Raw genomic sequence first — 20354 nt, 5'->3', positions numbered from 1 at the left:
GTTATACTTTTTTCAGTGTAAAACAGTTTTGGTTTGATTTGATTTGACTTCTCAGAACACACACTTTTGTTGGTTGCAGGGAAACAGCACATAATATAACACAACAGCTGGGTGACTGATGCATCGGTCAGTATCCATGGTGATGGAGCATGTCTACACCGAGTGAGATCTGATGTGAGGTCTCACTCTGCTGAGGAAAGGGACTCTTCATTTTATCAGTTATCAGCTAGTCAGCAGGACATTCTACAAAACCAATGGTGTGATTCTTCAACAATCCACCAAATGTATTTAGATATTTTTTTAATGCTTCTATATGCAGTTCATCAAATATTATTTTTGGTATGTTATTTTCAGACATTTTAGAATATAATAATATCAATAAAAACTGTAAGACAGCGTATTTTGCTGAATACCATGCTCTGTTCCATATTCATTTCTTGTTTTCTTATAAAAGCGTGGCTCAGTGTCATTTGAGTGTGTCTATGTGTGATAAAACTGCAGGTGAACAGTCAAACAGTGATTCAGAGTTGAATCTGACATTCAAAGCAAAAACCTCACATCTGAGCCTCATTTACAAACCATGCAGCTGCTTTAACGATAATATTCTGGATTTATATCCTATATGTTTGATTTTATAAAGTATGTTTAAATGTTGAACAAGTGGGTCCACACACCTGTTGAGTCACTTTCTTTCACTGTGTTACTGATAGCGCTTAAAACACACTGAAGCTATTTGCTTCCTTTTTACAAAACTGTGTGTCCATTGTGAAGAAAAACAAATATATTCTGAAGGAGGACAAAATGCAGCCAACTGATGTATCATCTTGACTGTAAACATGTCAAAACGTGTTTTGTATCATTACTTACTTTATGAAGTAATCACAGGAGTATGTGAATCATGTTGCTGTCAGGCAGTAGATAAAGGTGAGTAAAGATCAACACAGAGACAATACAGCCTTAAACAATGTTGTCAGTGATGGATCCATGACACCCACAGTCAAGCAACTTATCTCAACCACTTCTTTGTCAAAGATGTAAGAGTAATACGTTTTGAAGCACAATGTGTTGTTCATAAACTGGCACTTATCACCAGTGGTGGTGTAATCAAATACAAACTCAACAACTGTAATCAACTGCAGTGTGGAAGTAACCTGTATTAGCCTGAGAGTTTCCATGTGATGCTGAAATGTAGATTTTAAAAACATACTTGTATTGTATGAGATTACAGTGGCCAAAAGGACACAACAGTCATACATAAGTAGAAGTAAATATTACTTTTGTAAATGTGAAAGTCACCTGAACAAATAGGGCCTCAGTAAAATGATTAAAGTAACTGATGTTCTCTGGCAATAAGTATCAAATGTACAAATAAAGGTAAAATGTTACATATATTTACATGTATGTATACCGCATACTGTAGACTACATACTGTGTGCATACTGTATGCTGCATACCACAAACTGCATGCTATGTTCTGTATGCTGCATACTGTATTCTGCTGCTGTATACTGCGCATACTGTGTACTGCATACTGTATACTGCATAATGTCTACTGCATAATGCATTCTATTGGCTAGTCATCAAACGTATCTAATACATTTAGCGTAGTAAATGTATATTTGCCTCCAGATGTCGTCTAGAAGTGGGAGTATGAAGCAGCACAAAATGAAAATACTCAAATAAAGCACCTGACAGTACTTAAAAAGCTCCTGTAGAACTACTTCAACAGTTAACTGCTGCCACATTAGCACATATACTCCAATAATATGACATAAAACGTGTTTACATTTCCATGGCTGGAGTTTTGAATTCTTTCTTTAAACCACTACCCTGCGCTCCGTACACCACACCAGAAGAGGGTAGCCATTAAATTAGAGGAGAAGAAGAAAAAGAAGCAGAAGAGGGCGCTAATACAGCGCGTTAGCTAGATTCCAGCCATTATAACCAACAGAAGAAGAGGTCACAGGAAACGCTTCCCACCGATGACATTTCGTTGTTGCACACATTTGGAAAGTGCTGCGCCAGGAATACTCATTACTACCTATACTCATCTCATTGTATTACAGGTGAAACAACTGACTACATACATTTATCATTTCGAGTACAGTTAGTCCATGACCAGAGCAGCGCATGGTGCTCCCAGAGAAACAGCTGTGATACATCTTCTGTCAAACTGGTTGTAGTTTGTGTGCTGCGGTGCTGCGGCATGTCAGCGGACTGCAGTTAGCTTCGCTAGCTACATCACAGTACAACACAGACACAGCTGACTAGTTAGCGCTAAATGTTAATGACTAATCAGGCAGAGAGACAGAGTTCAAATCAGAAACACTCGAAAGCGACAAAAACTGAACTGTCCAGTTTACTCCTCCTTGCAAATGAAAATGTGGCTGAGCTCGCGGTGTGGCTAGTTAAGCTACAGTATTTTAGGTGTGGAATTGGTTCCAGTTTGGACTCGGCTTCAAGTCGTCGACAGCTTTAGAATCTCAGTTTAGTCTGTACACGAATAAGTGGCTTTAATCGCTCGGTAAAAAATATTATTAATTCAGTATTTAATTGGTAGCTACTTCCCAGTAACTTTCTGTAATGTCACATGGGGCCAGTTCATGTGTTCACTGCTGGGCTTACACCTACTTAGTAGGAACTAAGATTAATATGATGTGCAGACACACAGAACAGGATGACGTCATAGTCTGCAACAAATTAAACTATTACAAGCTATAACTTGGAAAGTGTTCAGAACCCATTGAAAAACAGGCTCAATAGGTATCACACAGATGGAAGCCTTTAAGTCAACACAGTGCAAATACTGATTTTAAAAAAAAAAGTAATGTTCTTCCTTGTAAGCGTCTACACTTAAAATAACCCCAAAGTGACAGAGCGACAACACAGAATCTGGAGAAAACCAGTAGAGATACGACTTTTTCAAAATGACACATTCGTCATTATGTTTTGTTTTGTTTTTTTAATTTAAAAAAAGGACTTTTGATCAGGACACATTTTGATGCAAAAATAAGCAGATGGTGAGGTACAGAATACACAGAATCACGAGAATTCTGAAATGTATTCAATGAGAACTGAGAATTCATGAGTTGGCATGGAATTACCATAGACGGCTTATGATAAGGTTGGAAAGAGAGCCTAAATACCAAACTCAACAAGAAATTCCTAACATTTTAGTGTCGGGGAACATCCTCAGTCTCGGAAGGGTGTTTGGTTGTTAATCTTACACAATTTCTTTGATGGAAACCCTTTCTTTATTCAGCTGTGATGGCCAAGCTCAAGGGCTTTGAGTTCTGGAGTAGTACCCTGAAAAAAGCAAGCTTTGTGGTGGCCCCCATGGTGGACCAGAGCGAGCTGGCCTGGCGCCTGCTGAGCCGCCGGCATGGTGCTCAGCTCTGCTACACCCCCATGCTCCATGCTCAGGTGTTTGTTCGGGATGCCAACTACAGGAGGGAAAACCTTTACAATGAGGTGTGTGAAGAGGACAGACCTCTCATCACACAGGTGAGGATCCACATAGGCAGACCCATTTGTGTCAATTGACCCCATACATTAACACTATTCCACACGTATTGCCAGCATATCACAGTGTTGCATTCCCTGTGTGTCAGTTTTGTGCCAATGATCCAGAGGTGTTCGTTCAGGCGGCTCTGCTGGCCCAGGACTACTGCGATGCTATCGACCTCAACCTGGGCTGTCCGCAGATGATTGCTAAGAGAGGTACGCACACTTCTTTGAGAAATGAACCCCTTTATTTCTGACTTTGACAACTCACAGTGTTTGTATTAAAAAAAGAAACTGACCTTGCAGACGGCCAAGTGAAAGCAAACTAACATGCTTTGGTGTTTGTTTCAAAGGGCACTATGGAGTTTTCCTACAAGACGAGTGGGAACTATTGGAGAAAATGAGTAAGTTTAATTTATTGTACGACTCTGGGGTTAAATTGTCAATTCCAAAACGTACAAATAAAAAAAAAACACTCACATTTCTTTTCATCAGTGTATTGCCCCTTGATCCCAGTTATTCACCTAATGTTTAATTCAGATTTTTTTTTTGCAGAGCATAATCACAGTTGAACCGTCTCAAATGCAATACAAATTTCCCCTCTTATTTTACAGTCAGGTTAGCCAATGAAAAGCTCTCTGTGCCCATCACGTGTAAGATCCGTGTGTTCAAGGAGATGGAAAAGACGGTCCGCTATGCCCAGATGTTGGAGAAAGCTGGATGTCAGGTATGATCACATTGATTTAATTCAGAAATCCACTACCTCTTGGCTGTGCTGAACCAGTCATTGAAATAATATTGAAATATTGAGCTTTTTTTTGGCATCTCTCCTCAGCTGTTGACGGTACACGGCAGAACCAAAGACCAGAAAGGAGCCATGACAGGTATCGCCAGCTGGGAGCACATCAAGGCAGTACGGTGAGCTACAGGCATTGTGTTTTAATCCTTAACACACGCTGCATGTTATATCCAACATAAACAATTGTCCAGCTCTTCCAGTGGTCTCAAACTAATAATTACAGCTCTTTTTATGCTTTGTTTTTTCAATCACAATGCCCAACATTCACCTCATCCTCGAACACAACATTTTCAGTAACTGTTTTTCCTGTGTTGTGCTACAGGAAGGCAGTAAATATTCCAGTGTTTGCAAATGGCAACATTCAGCACCTGAGTGATGTGGAGCGCTGCATTCAAGAGACGGGAGTGCAGGGAGTTATGAGTGCAGGTTAATAAGACAGTGTCTCATTTGTTTTTTTGTAAATTACATTCATTTCTCCTTGGTTTTAAAAGACAATGTATGAAGTGCATTCATGCTCAGGACATGCATTGTTTTGAAACTGAATTCTGTGCACTTTTTGTATTATTTTCAGAGGGGAACCTCCACAACCCTGCGCTGTTTGAGGGACGCAGCCCCCCAGTGTGGGAGATGGCTGAGGAATATCTAGAGGTGGTGAAGCAACATCCCCCTTGCACCCTGTCATATGTACGAGCCCACCTCTTCAAGCTCTGGCACCACACGTATGTCCCCCTCTCTCTCACTTTTTAAAAATGAATATTCGTATTCACACAGTCTACATCAATATGGAGTTATCCTGTGATACATTCTGTAGTTGTGTCTATCCAGTAAGCACTTCTGATGCTGAGATGTTTTGATCTGTCTGTCTGTAGGCTACAGATTCACCAGGACCTGAGGGAGGACTTGGCCAAGGTGAAGACCCTCGCTGGATTGGCTGAGGTCAGCAAACAGCTGAGGCTGCGCTGTCAGGTAATAACAAACAGCAGATGCAAAGATGCGCGACTTAGAAGAACAAACTCTGAATTTGACCGGTCTCGACTCAATGCTCAAGAAGTATCTGTCAGAAGTCATATTTGGACAGTCTGACACTTAGTATTATTCAATAGCTAGTCTGCTTTGTGTAGCATTAAAAATTGATAAGACCTTTTTCCAACAGACTAGCTGTATCAGGATAAAGACATCTCTTTACAGGCCTCTGCATTTATACCTGCAGGGGTTCTAATAGCAGTTAATGATAGAGGTGCCACACCTGACCTGAAATAAAGAAAGGTATCTTGGCATGCAGCTGAGAGGGCAACTCAACATTTCCAAAACTCTCTTGGAGACTCGTTGCTGCTGGGCCAAGCTTCCGTGTGCCAACGGCTGCCTACCCATGTTCTACATAAAGACAGAAAGGTCAAACAAAAAGAAATACCATGTGGAATATTTGCCAAATTTACAAGAAGGCCCCAACCAGTTATGAATCTGGTGTAGACAGCTTTTCACAATTTCTATCAAGTTTCTCTTAACTCAACTACTCAAAACTAATATTTGAGTGTTTTATCTTTTTTTTTATGTAATAGAGTCACTAGAGGGCACTTTCCTTCTCAACAGGCAAAGCAGTAGTCTGCATTAGTTACTGTTTACAGTATCTGTTAAGTTTGACATGTTTAGCATCAATTATGTTGTCGTCTTTCATAAATTGAGTTTAAATGGTGAATTCTGCCTGTTGTTGCGTGGCTTCTTCATCTTGTTTCACAGAGGATGTCAGTTGAATAGGCAGGTCCATCGATGTGGCCCAGATCACATCCGAACGTGGTCTGACTGATCGGATCTCAAATGTGTCCCCAAATCATCTTGGGGACATTTCACACCTGTACTTTGAGTTGTCCAGTTGTGACCAGCTCACTCAGGACGCATGCTGAAACCAAGTCTGAACACCATATTTGTTATCCTTGTCAACTTGACTAACAGCAGTCATACTGTAGGAAGCTAATCGGTGCCAGCTGAGTTGAGTTTGGTAGCACTCGTGCCAGCTTTGATTCATGTTACCCTTGTTGAGAACTTAATGGTGCAGAGTCTCCTGAGGGGAGCTCTCTGGTATCTTTCATATCCAGGAAGAGGTCAAATGATTGTAATATTGTCCTACATATACTTTTAACTGTATATCTTGCATTAACATGCATAATTCCCTCATACAAATAAATGATCTGGATGCAGACTGCATGTCAATACCAGGTGGAAATTCAGTATTGGACCATCTGTTCAACACATGACTAACACATTAGATCCCCTAGGTGGTGGTGTCCACTAAAAGCCTTTAGATCCAGTGAGTCAGAGTAACATCAAGACATTTGATGAGTGTAACCGGGACAAGGCATGGGTGTGTAGATGGTGGACAAAATACATACTTACTTACACATGCAGACTGGAATACTTACAGGATGAAGGACACCTGCTGTAGATAGTCCTCTGTACCAGTAGCTGTACTGTATGTGTGTGTACAGGAGGAGATAGCCAAAGGAAAGGATGTGGAAGAGAAGGAGAGTGGCCTGCCGTTCCCCCACTGGATCTGCCAGCCATATGTCAGACCAGCGTGAGTCACAACCTCTGTTGTTTTTCTCTCTAATCTTTCCACTGACACAGTTTCAGATCATTCTCATACATTGTTACAGTAAATGTCAACTCCACAGCAAGGTTATCTACACGCTTGGACAGATAGGTCTAATGGAGAGATACATAACCAAGTACCCAATGACTGAACTGTGATTGACACCAGTGAAGAGGGAAAAGATTCCCTCGCGTAGTAAAGTTACTGACTATGACTTACAGGCCAAAGGAGCCGGTTGCTAACGGTAACAGCCAGGGTTCAGAGGTGAAGAAGACGGTGTGTCAGAAGAGGGCACTGGAGGACTCAGACGGAACAGCCGACACACTCTCCAAAAACAAGCAGAAGAAGAGATCCCGAAACCCCAACAAGAACTTCTGTCCCGAGCAGAAACGTGAGTCCAGCTGGTCACTGTCAGATCCAACGGCACACTTCCTCGCTTGAAACATTCAAGTAGAACACTACTGAAATCTCATGGTGCCCCTCGTCTTTTCTCCCACAGCCAAGTACATCAAATGTGAGCAGTGTGGAAACCCAAAGGTAATTGATTTTTGATTTCCTAATGTCGACCGAAGAACCCAAATAGTGTTGATGCACACATAGTGGTGGCGCAAGTAACATGTATATCAGGGCATTCTTGAGTTCCAGTGGTTTGTGTAGCTCTCATGTTTCTGTGATGAATGAGAGGAACACAAACTACTTTGTCACAAAAAACAATCATGAAGCTTGGTGCAGTAATGAATGTATTATTGGTATTTTGGAAAATGTGACCAAATCTGCTGGCTCAAAAATGTACATGCAGTAATTCTAATATTTGGTTAAATGTCTTTAGGCCATTTTCACCTCAGTTAGGTGCTTATGATAGTCATCCACAAACTGCTGGTGGTCCTCTGGCTGAACTTTTAACCACTTCTCTTGACAGAATAGTTATAAACTACATTTGTCTGCTTCCTTGCACAGACATTGTCCAGCACAGTCCACATGTTCTCAACGAGATGTTCATCTCTGATTCTGGCTGATTTTAGGTTTTCCTTGAAGAGAATCCTCCTTCTTTTATCATTCCATTTACTTTCTTTAGAGCCGCAGATCCACTGGCAGCAGTACAGCCTCACAGCTTAATATTACCAGCACCATACTTGACAGTAGGTTTGGTGTTTCGGGGGTTAAAGGCTTCACCTTCTCTCCTCCAAACATATTGCTGCTCATTGTGACCAAACAACTCAATTTGTTTCATCCGACCACAAAGTCCTCCAGAAGGGATTTCCTTTGTCAATGTGATCAGCAGCAAACTTCAGTCAAGCTTTGAGGTGTGTCTGGAGCAAGAGCTTCTTTTTTGTATGGCAGCCTCTCAGCTCATGGGGATGTAAAACACACCTGACTGTGAACACTGTCATCTGTCTTCCAGCAGCATCTAATTCATCACAGGTTTTTCGTTGACTCTTGACCATCCTGACTAGTTTTCTCTCAGCAGCAGGTGATAGTTTGTGTTTTCTGATCGTGGCAGTGACACAAACTGTGCCAAGCACTTTATACTTACAAACAGTTGTTTGCACAGTTGATCTTGGGACCTGTAACTGCTTTGAAAAGGCTCCACGTGACTTTCCTGACTTGTTCAAATCAATAATGCGCTCCGTCAAATCGAAGCTGAGCTCCTTAGACTTTCCCATTGTAGCGTTTGTGGCTGAGTCTAATGGGTGTATCACACAAGCCCGGTCTTTATCAGTCAGAGGAAGTTAAGAGGTCATGCTACAAACAACATCTGATCGCACAGCTTTCTATAATCACCAAAATTGATTGTTCAAGTTACTATGTATATTTTCGATCCAGCAGATTCAGTCACATTTTTAAAATACCTATACCTATTACTGAACGAAACTTCATGAATGTTTTTTGTGACAAAGTAGTCGTCATCACTGAGCCTCTCTCAGTCAAGCAGATATCTGTGCAATACGAATGAAAATAAGAAGCTGTAATGATTTTTTGTCAGTTCCATTGCCGATGTTCTTCGCAGGAATATCTCTGTTTGTCGCTTTCTGCTTTGTTAAACTTATTTTTCTCTGCAGGGAAATAAATGTGTCTTCAACCTGTGTCGAGGTTGCTGTAAGAAGAAGGCCTACAAGGAGGTCGCAGACTGTCCAAGTCAGTACACACACACACACACACACACACACACACACACACACACACACACACACACACACACACACACAGCAGTTTTTTTTTTTACAGAATTATGTGTACATCCAAGCTATAAATCAGTCATAAAGATCAGGAGATTTCACTTTTAGTGCTGGTTTTACCCTCCTTTTCAGGATGTCTCAGTCCAGCTGTTTAATCATCACCTCCGTTTGATTGACACCTGGAGGCTTGACATAGCATAGTCCAGCGATCCTCAATATGCGGCCCCCGGGCCGCATCCGGCCCGCTGGCCTCCTGTTTGTGGCCCCAGAACTTTTATTCCTTCACCATGGGTTTTGGTTGGGTCAGCACGTGTGCACCGGGACTTGTCTCCATGCCAACGATACAGAGACAGCTGGGTCACTCACCGCTACGAGCGTAACTTTTAACTTTCACTTTCGTTTTCGGAGCAGTTCGCATATTCACATTTTGCCGGTGGTAAAAGATTGAAGATGGCGTGTTTCCAAGTAAACTGCTATTACAAAGTGAACAGTGAAAATCTGCGACTCAGAGAAATAGGGATTTAAAATTTGCATTCATTCTCCCTCTGACAGGACAAGCCCCACGTATCTGACAGTGCAGCGATAACAAAGGCCAGACGTAGTTTAACTAATTCTACTCCGTCTCATCATGTATTTTCAAACGCTCAAATATTGTAACGGACGGGGAGTTTCTCCCGGCAAACACCCTTTCACTCACGGTGCCAAAATGTTTATCATCCTTGTTAAAACTCAACTCCATTTAATCAAAGAACAAATGACGTGAATTAACCCACAACCATCTTACATAACATCTTATTCACAAACACATTCACGAACCATAATTACACCAACACCAACAGAATACCTACAAGAGTCATTGCGCCACAGTCCACAAGGTGCATTACAATATGCCAGGAGAAGCTGTGATGAAGATTTCCAATTTGAAACGGCATTATGAGACGAAGCATAGGAATTTTGAAGAGACATTTCCTCAAAATTCAGCGATAAGCACAACACCAATAAATACACTGAAATCGTCATATCAAGCTGCAAGCAGGATTCTTGTCACATCTATGTCACAATGAAATAAAATAATGCATGATGAAGTGATGGACACAATGTCTGAAGGCAAACAAAAAGAGGAAATATTCAACTATGTATTTTAATTTATGTTAAAATGGAAATTACATTTTATTTTAGTTCGTATTTTGTTGTTTAGAATGAAAAGGACATTTTGTTTTGAATATTACAGTATCATTGCATGTGGCCTGACCGACTTCAACACATGGACCTTTGAGAAAATCTTTGTGGCCCTTTAAGATTTGTATTTGAGTACCCCTGGCATAGTCCATTTAAACTGAAACTAACAGGCTAGATGTGACAGCATGCTAAGTAAGTAGTGTCAAAGACCTGAAGTGTGCTTTGTTATATTTTGCAGACTGAATCAGTAAACTGAAAAGGGATCAACTCAATACTGAAAATAATCGGTATGTTTTTTGGTTAACAGGCCACGGGCTTAGGTTCAAGACCAAGGCAGAGAAACAGAAAGCCGAGCAAGACGAGAAGAAGGAGGACTCTGCGACAGAGACGACGAAGAGCACCAGCTCTCCTCAGCCTCACCTGGATCCAAGAACAGAGCTGCAGGAACAATCCAAGACACAGCTGCTGCGATGAGCACGACTAAGGCTCCTTCTACATGCACACGCCATACTCGCATCACCTTTGAGTGTTCGCACAACATTTCACTCACAACATGTTCAGCTCACAAGTGATTTTGGCTGTCCTGTTCCTTCTGGCAGCTGAGTCATGCAGTTGGAGCCTTCAAGTTAAAGTTAGTGTGTGCATGTAGAAGGAGCCAATGATCAGTCAGGACATACAGCTGCTTAGTGACCCGCAGGAGGGCACTGATGGTGTGGTGTGGATGGACTCTGATCAGCTGACCAAATCCATAAAGTAACAGTTTCAGGATGATGATTGGCTCTAAAGGCTTTATTTTTTTTTTCTCTTTTTGTTTCCTTGTTGAGACAAAAGCAAACGTTTTTTTTAACTCCATCGTCTTTTATTTTAAAGGCAAAGATTTTATGAGGAGTTTGTATGTTATTTTATGCAAAGTTGTTACTGAGCCACCAAAGTAAAAAGATCCAGTAACTTCCAGATTCATGGAGAAAATGGCTCGTCCTTACAGGCTTTATTTCTGTCATTTAAGGTCAAGAATGTGGTTGCATTTGAATTCTTAAGTTAACCTATTTATTTCGGGTAAAGGTTTGCCTTGTGTATGTGCCTTTTTAATGAGAAGTACCACTGCCTATCCAGATATGAACTTGAGCCCATGAGGGAGAAAACGGGTAAAAGGTATCATAGTGGTGCTCTATCTGCTCTTGTCTAAGACTTGCTCAGTGACGACACAATCCAACAGAAATGTATTTGAAGTTGCTTACCTGTATAAATGTGCATACAGTTAACAAAGACTTTTTTTTGGGGTAAATGAGAAGCCGTTTATCAAATGTATCTCTGGAAGCGTTTAGTCCAGCTTGCCTACTTTCAGAAAAAGACAAAAAACAACAGACCTCTTGTGACACAGATGACCGTTGGCTGTGCTAATGATTAGGTTGCTTGAGACGGCATGTATACAAGAACAAAAACGCTGTGGAGACTTCTCTTTTGTTTTTAACAGAGGAGAGTCTTCCTGTGAAGATGGCGGCAAAATGTCAATTTTCTCAACTGAATTCGGGTTACTGATGTTAATCCTCTCATCTGAACTAAAGCCCCTGCAAACATTTTTTAAAACAATATTTCTCTAAACAATTAAAATTCTTGCCAAAATTAGCAACAACCAGGTTTGTAAGAAAATCCTCTTTATGTATAACTTATCCCAAACTAAACACTCTTACTGTGTGAGTGTCAACAACTGTAATCAGATACCTATGTTAATAATCATGTTTGGTAGATGAAGTCAGCTTTTGATATTATATCGCCAACTAAATTACACCAGTGAAAAGAGCAGTGACAAAAATGAATACAGGAATCTGTTGTGCAGTAACTTTAAACTTGTCAGGCTCTGGCAGAATATTCAGAAGATACGTTTTCAGGGGCTTTAATGTAAATCAAACCCCAAAATGTTGGCTCTATCAATGAATTGTTGCTAACATGGTAATTTTTTTTCTTTTTACTAAAGAATACATCTGGTAGCCCTTACCAGCCTCGATGTATTGTCTTGTTTTTATTGATGACATATACAGAAGACACGTGCCTGCATTTTTCACTTCATTCAAGTGGGTTTAACATTTCTCCTTCAATGAGTCCTTCAACTCAATCCTGCCAAAGTGTACGATCAGCAGCTAATACTGCCTTTAGGCTGAGGTGAAGTGAGGTGAATTTTGAATGTTCAGATATCATGTATTTAAGGAGTGTTAAGATAAAGTCAAATGCGTGATATGTAGGTTACCACCTCAGTCGCTTTTTTTCCTGTGAAGCTATGAATCCATTTTCATTATTATAGCTCCTTGTTTTTTGCAGAGGCACTTTAGGAGCGATTTTATCATGCTTTTCAGAGCAAAACATGCACATGAAGAACATGTTGGCATGCTGCGGTTTGTAAATATATATGATTTTCATGACAATTAGTAAAATGTCCATTAAAGTGAAATTTTATACGGAAAAATTGAACAGTAAAATAAATCTACAATTTTTGTTTTGGGTACGAAACAGAAACCCTAATATCCTTATTACCTAAAGAACATACACAGAACACTCCATGACTTTATTTCATGCAACACACAAGGAATGGGATTGCAATTAAAATGATTAAAAAAGAAAGCTTAAACTAATGAATAAATAGTTGAATAATTAGACGCTGACAATTCAATTGTGTGAACTCATTGCAACTGTATCCACTTTGAATGGTCTTAAATAACTTCCAGTTTAACATCAACACATTTGGAAAACAGCTCTTTGCTTGACTGACAGGCTGTGATGTTTTCACCATTTCACCAAGCAGTAATAAATTATACAGATATTGAACTGCTCCACCAAAACATTTTTATCACTGTGATGAACTTGCCTCTGGAGAAAAGCAAGTATTGGCAGCAGTCTGGTAAAATATCAGTAGCATGAAAAGCTGTGAATTTCTCACACATGGCAGAGCTATAATGTTGAAAGTATACTTTCATGTGGAAGTCTGGCTGTTTCATCATATTCAGAGTGCAGCTTTTAAAAGTGACACACTGACAGCCAGACTAAAATGAACACAGAGGAGTCATTCCTGTCATGTCTCTGGATGGATGAATGGTGGACAGCCTGCAGCACCCTCCGGCTTCCTGCCAATGTGCCCACAACATCAGTGGCCAAAGCCTGCATTTCAAACTGACGATATGGAGCGACAAAGACATGGGTGTTTACCAGGCATGTGAGAACAGAAGGAGGTACTAATGAGTTGCATTGTGTTGAATTGGAGGATCCAACATTTTTTGGAACTAAATCCGTTCTAAAGACCAAAATCAAACAAAATGCCAATTTCTACATAATGATGGCATTTTAAAAATGGCTGCACTGGATTCTTAAGATGATCGGAAAGATGCAATGACCCTTGTGTGACAGGTGGGCCCAGTGTGTATATTCTGTTTTTATCAACGATGTCGGTTCTTGAAACATGTGGTATCTCTAATATTAGAATGACATGCAGTTCTGCCTGTGCTGACCAAAATTTTTCCAAAAGATGGAGGGACTAAAACTGATGCTTCAAAGCTTTATTGCAAAGGATTTCATTGAACAAACCTGTTACATGAGTACACGTTAAACCAGCATAAAGGAAACATGGAATGACAGTTCAACACAGAGAGAAGCTGTAATGCAGGTTGGAAGGTGAGTAGACTGGACAGCTTTAGCCTTTCGGAAGTTTAGACTTAAGCAGAGGTTTCCTCGCTGCGGTGAATGTTTTCATTGATGAAGCTCAGATACTGGGACACCTTGGCGTAGATGGTAGGTTGGCCTGCGAGACCACAACCACTGGAACTCCCATAACTCATGATGCCCGCCTGCACAAAGCCACTGGCTGCACGACACATCAGCGGGCCACCAGTGTCCCCCTTTGGAAGCACAAAGAACACATACACACTCATTGCATAAATCTGTACACTTTGTGTAACAAGATCTTTTTTACAGGTCTGGAAATGTCATGGTAGGTATGAAGTATAACCACCCAACATATCTAATCATTCTTTGAAATTACCCCTGCATTTCCTCAACATGTATTTAAAATCACTACAACATGATTTCATAATCATATTGTCCTTCATGCAGTTAATAAATAGCAGTACTTTATTTCCAGGAAACTTCTGCTAAATTCCTGTTAATAATGTCATTTTAATTTTCCAGTTTCTAGAGATTGTGGTCACAAATCATTTGACTTGTGACATTTAACTTGAGCGGTTTAAAGACACTAGTAGGCCTTAGTAGGTAAAGAATTACACAGTAAAATTGGGAAACTAGTCACATAATTGTTGCTTATAAAGTTGTATCTGTGGGTAGTTAGTATATTCTTGGGAAAACTGTTCCAAAGCTGGACAGATTTGTTGAAATTATACAATTTGGTGATAAGATAAAATAAAATTGTTGGGGGCACATTTCAAAGAAGGAGCTCCTTGGTCATTATGGAGGACTAAACCTGACAAGTATAAATAAATAAATAAATAAATAAATGCTGAAACAAATGAATGAATAAATAAATGCATAAATAAATATATGAATAAATACAGGAATAAATAAATAAATGCATAAATAAATAAATAAATAAATGCATAAATAAATAAATGTATGAATAAATAAATGTATGAATAAATAAATGCTGAAATAAATGTATAAATAAATAAATAAAAGTATAAATAAAAGAATAAATGCTTTTTATCTATTTCTACATTTCTGTTCACCTACATTTATTTATTTCTGTATTTCTGTGTCCATATGTTAATGAGGAGGTAGGAGGTCCTAACCTCAGTCCTTTATTTATGCATTTATTTATTCATTTATTTATTCATTTATTTCAGCATTTATTTATTTCAGCATTTATTTATTTATACATGTATTTATTTATGCATTTATTCATTTATTTATTTATGCATTTATTTATTTATTTATACTTATGTCAGGTTTAGTCCTCCACAGGTCATGACCCTCGAATTACCATGGTATTTGCAGACCTGTAAAATGAAGTGTCGGCACACTTTGCGTTGCTCCTTCTTTGTTTTAACTTTTGAGATGACACAGTAGTTGACTATGGTAGTTGTGGATGAGATTGCTCACCAGTCAGAGCAAAGCAGGAGACCTTAAAGACACAGGAGCTAATATCATAGAGCCAGACAGAGGAAGAGTAGAGGTGCTGCAGCAGCAGACAGTAGGACAGTATTAATAGGTTTTCTGATCATTAAGACACGTAAACATTTTTTAAGACACAATTAAACAATTTTTACTTTTTACTGGAAAATGAGCATTAACTGGGACCTTTGATGCTGTTATTGTTGGAATATAGTGCTACTAAAGGTGGAGCTGGTTTTAAAGTAGCTGTAGATGATTTTTTAAATGAATCAAAATAAGCATTAAATAACTCTTTGTGCAAACAATTTTCTGTTAAGAGTGTATGATCGATAACCCATGTCTCTGCCCCCCGTACTCATGCAGCAAAGACTGGAGATTTACCGCTGCTCGTTCATTTGGTGTCATAGAGAGGAGGGAGGGGATAGCTCACCGCTAAGGGGCGGCAGTGGATTAGTCAGCAGAGACTTGGCTTGGGGACTGGAGGGTGGCCAGTCCACTTCCTAGGTTACTACCGAGATGCCCTTGAGCAAGGCACTGTGCTCCCTGGGCACTGACATAGCAGCCCACTGCTCCTAGCTTGTGTGTGTATACTTAGAATGTGCAGCTAGTGATGGGTTAAATGCAGAGGACAAATTTCACATGTGTTTCATGTCTGACAAATAAGAAAAAGAAAGAAAAGAAATAAACAGACAGCAAGTCAGCCAACACAATGACATCACAGTTGTTGGTGACTGTACAGCTACTTAGTGAAGGCCAGTGCTTCCCAACCGAGGACTCATGTTCCCTTCATATGTAATTAAATGTATAATTCACGTTCAACTCACTTTGCAGCCGTCTTTGCCTCCAGCCAGGTCCCCTGCACACAGCATGTCATCAGTCAGCTCAGGATGTGTTTTATTACACACACTCTGAGGGATGATGGGAATCTTCAGCTCCTGAAGGGTTTCTGGATCCGGCAGTGGAGCTGCATTGACACACAGAATAAGTGCAAAGGAAGAGGTGGTATGTTTATGAATACTGGATGTAGATGAGTGTTCAGAGAATTTATGTCTGGTAGTCTTTGGGTTTAATGAAACAAACTAAGATCATCTCATTGATAAACCAAGCCTTGAGCAAAGTGAAAATATCATTTTTTTAGAACTACCATAAATTTGAACCGATTGATATGAGAGTATGATGCCAAGTCTGTCTGTCACATAAATATGAAGCTAAACCACCTGCTGGTTAGCTTAGCTTAGCAACAAGACTGGAAATGAGCAAATATCTAACCTGGTTGTGTAAAAAAGTTAACAAAATTATCCTGCAGCATCTCTATGACTACTGAACACATTATGTGTTGTTTGCACCCCTCCAGTCTAGCTGTCCTGCCCCTTAACTGGGATGTTTGAGCTTCACTGTGCAGAATGAGCTAGTTTTCCACATTTGCCTACTGAAGGAGGGAGTTTTCTCTGCGCTCACCTTGAAATGAAAACATCAGTGTATTCATGGTAACTAGATGTGATGTCATTTAAAGAGGTACTGTAAATGATCCCACATAAGCACTTTTTAGCCCAGTGGCAGGGGGTCTTCCTTTGGGCTCATACCACGGAGATACCTTAATTTCCAATTTCTACTGTTACCTAGTCTATACAAACTTGCAAAACCTCCTCCATTTTCATCTGTTATCATCATACATTCAGTGTTATATTCCTCCCACAGCAATAATTCCGTCAGTACAGCAAGCGCCATGTCAGGCGATTGATTACAAGCTGCCATGAATGAAACACAACACATAAAAGAAACTTCTGAATATAATTATGAAAACATTGCTTTTGTCAAAATTAGAAAATCAGAGGAACTGTGGTATGGTTGGTGACCATACTCCTACTTTTGTAAAAACACCAGAGAGTAATGGAGAAAATTCTGTTCTTATTGGAAGTCCCAGGCTGGAAAGATTTTGGGACCACAAGTGAAATACAATTAATATATTTTGGTATTTGTTTTGAATTTAATAACAATATCCTCAGCTATACTAGTGAAAACTAGTATTTGTTATGGCCGCCTTTTGCTTTAACAACAGTATGCACTTGACCTGACATGGAGAAGCGTCCATGACACTTAGGACACCTTGGTCTTCTTTGGTATTCAAGTAGTTCTTGCAAAGATTCGGGGGCCTAATTTTGTACTGATCAAAAAATATATTTTTTTACGTATAATCTTTGTAGGTAAACATTTAGTTGTTTGCTCCTTCCTGTATGGTGTTATTTCACGTCCAGTGAAGCCCAATTTCAAGGTGATTTTTTTTTAGGTGTTAATTGCTTGTTAATGTGTATCAACATCAGTAACATGAGACGGATTCTATTGTTGTACTCATGCTCTTTGTGTTGTGGGAGTGTACAGTGTACTACATCTAGCGTTGTGTGAGCAGTCTTAGTAGGCGACAGATAATTCCAGTGTTTTTTTTCCTTCAGTCTTTTTCGTTTGTGAAGGCCACGCCGGCTGTTTCTTAGGTTTGTAAGGAGGTGTTGATTTACAGATCTATCTCCCTGAAAAAAACATCCAAATACATTTGTGGAGAATATGACAAAAAAAAAAAACCGAATTCAACAAATTCAATAAAATATCTAATCAAACAAATGCATGGATTTGCGTACGTTTTTTCAATTTGTCATTTTGCAGTGTGCATACATTATAGACTGCTTTATGTGCAGAACTCACCATTAGTCCCAGTGTACCCCCAGCCGGCAATCCAACACTCAGTTGATGAATCGAAGATGTCGTTGGCGCTGGGCAGTTTCACATTTCTAACGTTGGCCCAGGTCTCTATCTTTGTCTTCAACTTCACCAGGGCGATGTCGTTCTGATAGGTGCCATCCAAGGAGAGGTAGTCAGGGTGAGTAATGATTTTGGTTATGCCCTTGAAACGGCCTTGATACGTTTTAAGGCTGTATGAGCCGACCCAAGCCATCGATCGGTCCTTATTAGGCCGACGCTTTCTGGCAACACAAACACACTCATATTAGTTTTCCTTTAAGCATTTACAGATGACACATCACTATACATTAGTATTCTAACATGGGAGGTTGAGTAGGGCATCTTTTAAAGGGATGTTTAACCATAAAAGCACATAAGCTTGCTTTTTGACTGGAAAGAACCAATGTAGACATTTAAATGTTGAATTCTTGACACAGCACTACTTGTTATTACCAACCAAACAGCAGAAAGACACAGTGAAAGCTGGTGAAAGTAGTGAAAGTAGTCCTCTCTAAAGCTACTCAGAGTATTAGTTACTTTTGTATGGTTCATGACTATGAATAACATGCTTTCAAGCAAAGAGGTTTTTTGTTTCCTTCAAATCTTTAGTCGTAAATTACTACTGCTCTTGCTCTGCTCTGTTCAGTGGTCATGCTCACCTCTCCAGACCTTCTGGGTGGTTTTGTCGGTATGTCAGGAAATTCTGTGTGGCGATTGGGGATTTAAGACCCTCCACTGGCCATTTCTCTTATTGAGTACCAAGATTTAGTGCTCGGTCCTTTATTATTCTCCATTTATATGCTACTTCTATGTCAAATCTTTTATAGACACAACATTATTATTGTTGATATTATGAATTGTACTGTGGTTTATCATTTATCTTTACTTTCCCCTGTCTGTTTTAAAGCACTTTGTCACTTGCTTTTGTGAAAGTACAAAATAAATAAAGTTTTAATTACTCAAAAGTATCTCAATCTTTTTATGTTTGGCTTTCTGAGCAAAATGTTTGTATTTTTGTGATTCTGTGTACTCTGAACCTCACCAATCACTAATTTTTCACTGGTTTGGGTTGAAACATGTCCTGAACATCTCAGAGAACTTAAGGAAACTTGAAGTAGTTTTTTTGCTGAATGGTTACATTAATCAAACTAGTAACGGGAAACCAGTTTGTTACCAGAATGAAGAATCTGTGTAGAAATGTATATCTTCACTAGTTTTCACATTTTCACATTATTTCTATGTATTATCAATGTAGTTCTGTGCAATGTGAACGTAATACTGTGTAGTATTAAAGTAGTTCTGTCACATCTAGAAGTTATTTGCTCCCACTAAATATAGCTTCAGCGCTGAGAAACACACCTATTGGGTGAGTTGGTATAGAATGAGCCTATACTTCTGAGAGCACTTACTCATCCCAGCAGCTGGCAGCAGTCAGCACCCACTGATCGTTGAGGACAGTGCCCCCACAGCGCCACTTGGTGACTTTATCACGTGATGTGATGTTGAGGTACACCATCTCATGCCACTTGTTCTTATCAGCATCCTTCCCCCCGACGATGGAGCTCCTCACCTCAGCACCAAGGAAACCTAAAAAAGCATAAGGGGACTTAATTAAGCTGTTTTAAAGGTATCCTGTGGAGGCTCTGGAACAGAGTGGGTCCACATTTTGGTTGTTTTGTGCATACATGCTTCATGGTTGATGGACAGACATGAGAGTAACACATTGCCTATAACAAATCATTGATTATTTGGGCTGTCTTGCAAATTTGGCATGTGTTACATTAAGATTATGTTACATTATTTGCATTTTTAAACTCAGTGATTACTATCGGATGTCCACTCATTAACATTAGTTGAAAGTAAAGAAAAAGAAAGAAAACTTTGAAGAACCGTCAATAAAAAAAATATTTATAATTAAAGAACACATGATATTCTATTGTAAATGACCCTCCATGAAGTGCAGATAAATCAAAACATCCATCTTAATACCAGTGTAACATTCTGAAGACAATATTACAACCAGTCAACATTTTTGTCTTCCTCACCTCCAATGTTGTGCAGCAGCACCAGCAACAGCACAGTGAGAAGTTTGCAGATAGCCATGGCTGTGACGAGGTCGAGCAGTGGCTGTGCAGACTGTGAGCTGCAGCTGCAGGTTTATATACATAGCTGGAGAGATGGAACTATTATCTCTCTTATCAGCACTATAACCCCTCCTTTTCCTCTCACACTATACAGATCTATGATACTGGTACCATCTTAGAGA

General features: G+C 39.7%; 2 protein-coding genes across 2 annotated transcripts; one reads left to right on the top strand and one right to left on the bottom strand.

Annotated features, from left to right (window-relative positions):
* Positions 1 to 1918: 1918 nt before the first annotated feature.
* dus1l (dihydrouridine synthase 1-like (S. cerevisiae)) lies at positions 1919 to 12252 on the top strand. The gene is made up of 14 exons (XM_030408891.1): positions 1919 to 2066; positions 3263 to 3504; positions 3612 to 3720; positions 3858 to 3908; positions 4119 to 4231; positions 4340 to 4422; positions 4626 to 4729; positions 4875 to 5022; positions 5173 to 5269; positions 6787 to 6875; positions 7112 to 7281; positions 7390 to 7427; positions 8951 to 9026; positions 10554 to 12252. The coding sequence occupies exons 2-14, from the start codon at positions 3268 to 3270 to the stop codon at positions 10718 to 10720; spliced, it is 1482 nt and encodes a 493-aa protein (XP_030264751.1). The 5' UTR covers positions 1919 to 2066; positions 3263 to 3267; the 3' UTR covers positions 10721 to 12252.
* Positions 12253 to 13776: 1524 nt separating this feature from the next.
* LOC115574953 (tryptase-like) lies at positions 13777 to 20254 on the bottom strand. The gene is made up of 5 exons (XM_030406652.1): positions 20134 to 20254; positions 19498 to 19675; positions 18053 to 18330; positions 16180 to 16319; positions 13777 to 14130 (listed from the first exon to the last, which is right to left on the bottom strand). Exons 1-5 carry the CDS (start codon positions 20189 to 20191, stop codon positions 13948 to 13950), a joined length of 837 nt encoding a protein of 278 aa, XP_030262512.1. The 5' UTR covers positions 20192 to 20254; the 3' UTR covers positions 13777 to 13947.
* Between the last annotated feature and the right edge of the window lie 100 nt (positions 20255 to 20354).

Source organism: Sparus aurata, chromosome 23, assembly GCF_900880675.1.
Source record: "Sparus aurata chromosome 23, fSpaAur1.1, whole genome shotgun sequence".
In the NCBI taxonomy this organism is placed as follows: domain Eukaryota; kingdom Metazoa; phylum Chordata; class Actinopteri; order Spariformes; family Sparidae; genus Sparus; species Sparus aurata.
This window is presented reverse-complemented; position numbering and strand designations above follow the sequence as displayed.